This window comes from Alosa sapidissima, chromosome 1, assembly GCF_018492685.1.
Source record: "Alosa sapidissima isolate fAloSap1 chromosome 1, fAloSap1.pri, whole genome shotgun sequence".
Lineage (NCBI taxonomy): Eukaryota > Metazoa > Chordata > Actinopteri > Clupeiformes > Clupeidae > Alosa > Alosa sapidissima.
In genome coordinates, this window is record NC_055957.1 from 51,035,248 (window position 1) to 51,041,354 (window position 6,107).

At 40.5% G+C, this 6,107-nt stretch overlaps 1 protein-coding gene across 1 annotated transcript; it reads right to left on the minus strand.

Annotated features, from left to right (window-relative positions):
- Positions 1–997: 997 nt before the first annotated feature.
- On the minus strand, positions 998–5,166 carry higd1a (HIG1 hypoxia inducible domain family, member 1A). The gene is made up of 4 exons (XM_042105434.1): positions 5,009–5,166; positions 2,193–2,305; positions 1,898–2,032; positions 998–1,815 (listed from the first exon to the last, which is right to left on the minus strand). The coding sequence occupies exons 2-4, from the start codon at positions 2,266–2,268 to the stop codon at positions 1,742–1,744; spliced, it is 285 nt and encodes a 94-aa protein (XP_041961368.1). The 5' UTR covers positions 2,269–2,305; positions 5,009–5,166; the 3' UTR covers positions 998–1,741.
- Between the last annotated feature and the right edge of the window lie 941 nt (positions 5,167–6,107).

A 6,107-nucleotide genomic window follows, 5' to 3' on the forward strand; every position in this document is an offset into this window, starting at 1 on the left:
CCAAAGTTCCCTCACTGGATCAAAAGAGTATACTTATACCCTATCATCCCAGGCAAGGATATTTATAATTATTATACAGTAGGCCTAGAACCAAACGTTGCAGCCTGTTTGCATTAGAGGCCTAATTTCATTAGAGTGTAGGAGGTACTTTGAAACAGTATGGTTAAGATTTGAGACCATCCCCACTGAATCCAGAGTATGTTTCACTTTCTGCATCAACCAAAATAAACATCCTTTTCCTTACCTAAGGCCCGTTTCACACCGGGAACGTGGCGTGAACGCCGTGTCTCTGCGTGGCGGGTGCGTGGAGTTTTCTATGTCTTTGCTTACCAGAAGCGTGTCTGATGCGGTGCTGCGGCGGCCTTTCTGCCAATTAAAATGTCACTTTTTCTCACTGTTTTGAATCGAAACGCTGTGTGGCGTGAAAAATAGGCGTGAGTCCTATTCCTAGCATGCACGTGTTTTCGGCACGGCTCAAGCTGCGCCTGAGATGTGCGTCACACAGGCGGTGTGCAAGGTCTAACCTGTTAACATGGGAGCCGAAATAAAAACGGACACGCTCACGCCACGCACCTGGTGTGAAACAGGCCTCATGCCTATTTTTCACGCCACAGGCAAGCGTGTTGAAAGTGTTTCCATTCAAAACTTTTAAGAAATTTAATTTAAGAAAAAAAATATGTGAGAAAAAGAGACATTTTAATTGGCCGCTGCAGCATAGCATCAGACACGCTTCTGGTAAGCAGACATAGAAAACGCCACAAAGCTGCCATGCGATGTCCACTTGCGGTGTGATTAGGTCCTACACTTTATTTGGTTTATGTTCCGCTCTTATTATTTAATAATAAACAGACTGTCTTTACCTTTCAATGTCGGTGTTAATGTAATTGCATGCGTTTTTCTTTGTTTTATATGTTCTTCTAACCCAAGCCTCTAATCCTACCATTTCATTCTCTAATCATTAACCAATCCTCCGAATTAAGTGTACACATACTCAATAAACCACTTGACACACCCTTTATTGCACTGTGTCAATGTACAAATACAGTAGACTATAAAATCTATGTATTCACAAAAATATACAACAGACCTTAATTCATAAAAAGAAAAATCTGCGAGCAAAAAGAGAGAAAACAGTGAAGAAATTGCCAAAACTGCATTGAGGGGCTTTAATTAATTCAGGAGGCAGGAAGTGGAACAGACTACATTGTTTGCCCAGAGCAACAATTTCAGTGATGGCCATCAGAAAACACAGCAAAGAATTTGATAAATAAAACATCACTTAATTATGACACATTATTCCTAACTGTTTAAAATAGGAGCAGTCAATAAGGTAATTACCTTGACAGAATAAATAAGACTGTGGACGAAAATACCACAAGGCTCTTAGAAATAAAATATTTGGTCTTGCGTAAAGTAGTAAATTCTCGGGGTGAGTGAAATCCCTGGCTTGTGTCCCTTCCCTTTCCTATACATAACCAATGAAGAGAAATACCATGTCGATACCAGGTGCAACTTTTCACTTTCTCATCAGAGCCTATATATATATATATATATATATATAAATAAAAGAGGTGCAGATGGTAAAGAGGTGACCTCAGAAATCTGAGGCACAGCGATTTTTAAAATGGGATAGGATTCCCATCACTTCAAACATACTACATGAGTCCTTTAATTATAGTACTTCACACCTATAGTAGTAACACACCTATGAGGTGAAATTAATAAAAAAATAAATAACAGTTCATTTGCTGTTCAGGGCTTTCTGTTCAGCCATGGGCTTCAACACGTAGTCTCTGTACATTGAATAGATGACACCTAAAGAGATATAAAAAAAAGAAACTTTACAGCATAAGTTGAATGGGTCACAGACTCACAAATACTCACGTTTGTGCCATACCTATCGTCATTGCTCCAACAACAAAGCCCTGGGCTGCTACACGCATATGAATAAGGTGCACCGACATCTTGGTGTTGCCACGGCTTTTCAGTCGGAAGAGTCCATAACCCACAATAGCGACAAATCCAGCCATTCCTATTGTGAAAGGAAAAAATAAGTATTGTTGCTTATTTATTTGAACAGTTTTATGATTATGAGAACTAGACTCTATGGCATAGTCTGCAGTAACTGTGTTGGTTTAATAACAGTAGTAGGCCTACAGATTAAATAAGAAAATTATATATTTATTAATTACCTGCAGGAACAAATGGATTTTCTTTTGCTTTACGCATAAACTTGGACTCGTACTCATCATACTCCACTGCAGACATCTTGACTGAAGGGTGAGTTCAGTGGGCCTATTTAGATCTTGAAAGAGAAATAACCACAGAAATCAATAAAATAAAAAAGGTGAGACAATTGTCAGCCTAAGACCATTGTAATGCTTTACCATGCAAGTAGACTGCAGCCTAACAGCCTAGACCAGGGATTCCCAAACTGGTACGTGTACCACCAGTGGTACATGAGCTGCCACTAGGGGGTATGCGAGATGAAAAAGGGAATGTCGGAAAGGTGTTAAAAATGATGGATTCATTAATAATCTAATTAGGCTAATTTATAAATAATAAATAATTTCGAATCGGGTTATAATGATATGGTAACGTAAAAAATAAGGTAGGCTACATGATTTCCTGCCACAGAATATCTGGCGCGTTAGTTTCTTGGAAGCTAGGTTAGGTAGAAGGCTACGCAAACATGGAAGACTGTCTAAAAACAGGGACACTGTCCAAAAGGCCTAATTAAAGCGATGGAAGGGTAACCTGACCCTAGTCAGATGAATGTCGTTCCGCTTAGCTCCGCCTAGCTTCACTCACATCCATCTGGGACCTCTTCCATTGAGAGTGATTTCTCCAACCAACTTTATGGTTTAGCCAATCAGGACGCAGGGCGGGAGTTTCATAGATCTGACATAGCGTAGAAGCGACTGTGAGTCTGTTATTAGCGTCACGGGTTGGCTTCGATGTGAGTGGTTGAAGTAGCACGTCAATAGATGACGGACAAGTGGCTTATTCAATCATATGCAAGCATTTTTTGATTAGGCCCAGCCTTCTGAAGCAACACTTCAATGGATCGGTTCCAGATGGATGAGTGGAGCTCAAGGGGGCAGGCGAATTCCCGGAAGTAGAAGAATCGACGTAGGCTGGAGGGACCACCTCTCTGCTAACTCCCATAGAAGTCCATTCATTCTAGGATTTTTTTGAAATACCATAACTTCATATAACATATATCCTGTGCCGATATTGTAGCTTCTGTGTAATCCACATAAACACTACAAAGGCAAAACAGACTCCACTACCTCGTCCATAACGTTGGTTACCCGTAAGAAGAATGGGTAGCTTGTTCGGTTGGAGGGAAGCTAGCTTTGACGTAATCTCTCTTTCGCGCCGTAGGGAGATAACCGTATTGTTTGGATAAGAAGCTCAGTCCACCTTACTGTCTATGACGGTAACTCATAAGCAAAACCTAGCATACACGACCGTATGTTAAGGTAAAGCATTACACAGAGGCAACCTAATAATAATAAAAAAGTAAACCTAAATTTTTTTAAAACGGCACTAATCATTTCAGAGGTTTTCGATGGATTGACCGTAGGTCGAAAAAGTAGAAAGAAGATTAGCTTCAAGGCTATAACTTTGTTTTGTTTTAGCATGACTGTTTTTGAAGATGATCATGTATGGTAGCTTCAACATTAACATGACTTGGTGAGAATGATATTAATAATAATACATAAATAAATGTTTAACTTTGATGACTTTGAAGGCGAAGGAAGTATGAGAAGAATTTCTGTGTATCTATCATATGAGTTACAAGATTCAGATTCTATGGCTAACGCCACGAAGTTAAGTGCGAGTCTGCGCAGTACTGGGGGGACCAACTGAAAAATCGTTCTATTTGACTCAGTGCCCTCCCATTGAAAACGACGGAGTCTGTTCGTCCATTTCTTTTACTGTCTATGGTGGAGCGAAATTCATCTGGCTATTGCCAGGTTAATGGAAGGGGGGAAGCGAGAGAAACATAGCAGGAGACATAACATGTAACGATGGGATGGAATGGGGGCAAAATGATGAGGGTGGAGGTGGAGCGCAGGGGGATAAAGAAAAGGACAAGACAGAAAAGACTGCGCGAAGAAAACGAAAGTATGATGAGGCATATAGGCCTAGCTTCACGTGGATTGGGAGACTGCCCAAAGCCACAGTGTGTGGTTTGCAGTGAGCTATCTAACCAGTTTAATGTTGCTCTCCACAATGTTTTTTTAGCGTGAGAGCTCATAGACCAGTTGCACATTTTGATTTTTTTTTTTTTTTTTATCGTGTATGGCGGCTAATTAAACATGATGTCCGGAATGCGTCAATAGAATGTGTTACTTTTTTATGTGTCGGATGGTGGGAGTAGCCTACGCGAGCCGAGTCAGGATGTAGGCCTAAATGGTCCGCGGGGGGAAACAAAAGTTTAGGAACCGCTTGCCCATAGACTATGTAAGGCCATGTCCCTCAATTGCATAACGATGAAGCGGCCTAACATGACTACACTAACCGTGTTTGGGCTAGTGAATGAAGCATCCATGCGCTAGTCTAGATTCGCATTGGTTTGTTAAAACTGTAGACAATAGATCATAACTCGTTTAGGCTGTTTCAATCTGTTTCGAAAACACTTGCACTGACATCAATTTAGCCTATAAGGTCAAACAAATGTGACATCACAAAATTAGCGCTCTGAAAAGTCTAACTTTAGCCATACTTTTAGGAATCTTAATACATAAAACCTTTAGCTAGTCTTAGTGCGCTAGAACCGACATTTAACCGATTAACATTATTTACGTCCAGAAACTACTTTCAGTGTGACCGACACCATTCATTTTTAGGGTGCGTGATCGGCTATCTCTCCCCTACATAGCTTATCCTTCGGTCACCCAAATCAAACGCGTATCAGGCTACAACATTCAACCGTAGCCTACCTAAACTTAATCTAGTAAAAACTTGAACAGAACGAGCCATACTGGTCCATACTCACCAGCTATTAAAGGTGACTCGATTCACGTGCGAGAACAGCAGTCATCTGAATCAGCAGGGCAGTTACGAAAGTAGAGGGGAAGTCCTTCGTGACTGATGACGTTGCACTGACGTAGGGAATACATTTCCGAAGAGTCTTTTGTGTCATGACAAAGTTCGAAGATAACATCACTCAATAGACCTGTTTTCTCATTATGTAGAATATTCATTCAGATAAATTGAATTATTAAACAGTTTTTTCCCTGTGAATAAGGGATGCCACTATTTTGAGCTAACTCAATTTCCCAAAATGCCACGTTAGCACAAGCTCCAAGAATTTTGTAACCGGAGAGCTCCTGCAGACTGCTCTGATGTAACGGGGATCAGCTGTGTTCTATAACAGAATGTGACTGGCGGACCTTGGATTCAATAGGATCATGCCCTATCAGCACTGTAACAACATTTGATCACTAATGAACGATTTGCATAGGCCTATTCATATCAAAGCCTATTAGCAAATTGGCCAGTTAAAATGAATGTGGTAATGATCTTTCATTATAGTTTATTTTTTCGATTTTAACTTTCTTCTAGGCCTAACCATTTTTGCCCATATAAGGAGACCCGGGTGTTAATTGAAGCTAACTACCAAGGGCCTTTTCACAGTTCCTTTTAAAAGAACCGAACTCAGTCCACTAAAAGGGGACCAGAAAGAGGAGGGGACCAGGAGAGAGACCAAAAACAAAAGGGACTCAGTTCATTTTGCATTCACATCGTGAGACTCAGAACTCTTTCTGGTGAACTTCAGCTCTGATGGGGCCTCGGTGTTCTTCATGTTCACACTATACCTGCAGGTTTCAGACCTGCGTTGGATTATGGACTATGTAGGCTAGTTTATCTGGGTTAGTTATGTATTTTCATCATCATTCATTATCAGGTTGAAATGATTATCACAACCTGTAATTGGTGTGGTGATTTTGTTTAATTTTTTTCTGAAATATAAATATTATAATATATTTTCAGAATGAATTCTGATCTAAAGTTATTACAAAGATGCAAAGATCCTCCTCGAACTGGTAGGCCCGCCGGCGCCCCACTTAGTAACTGTTGCTATGTCCAACCAA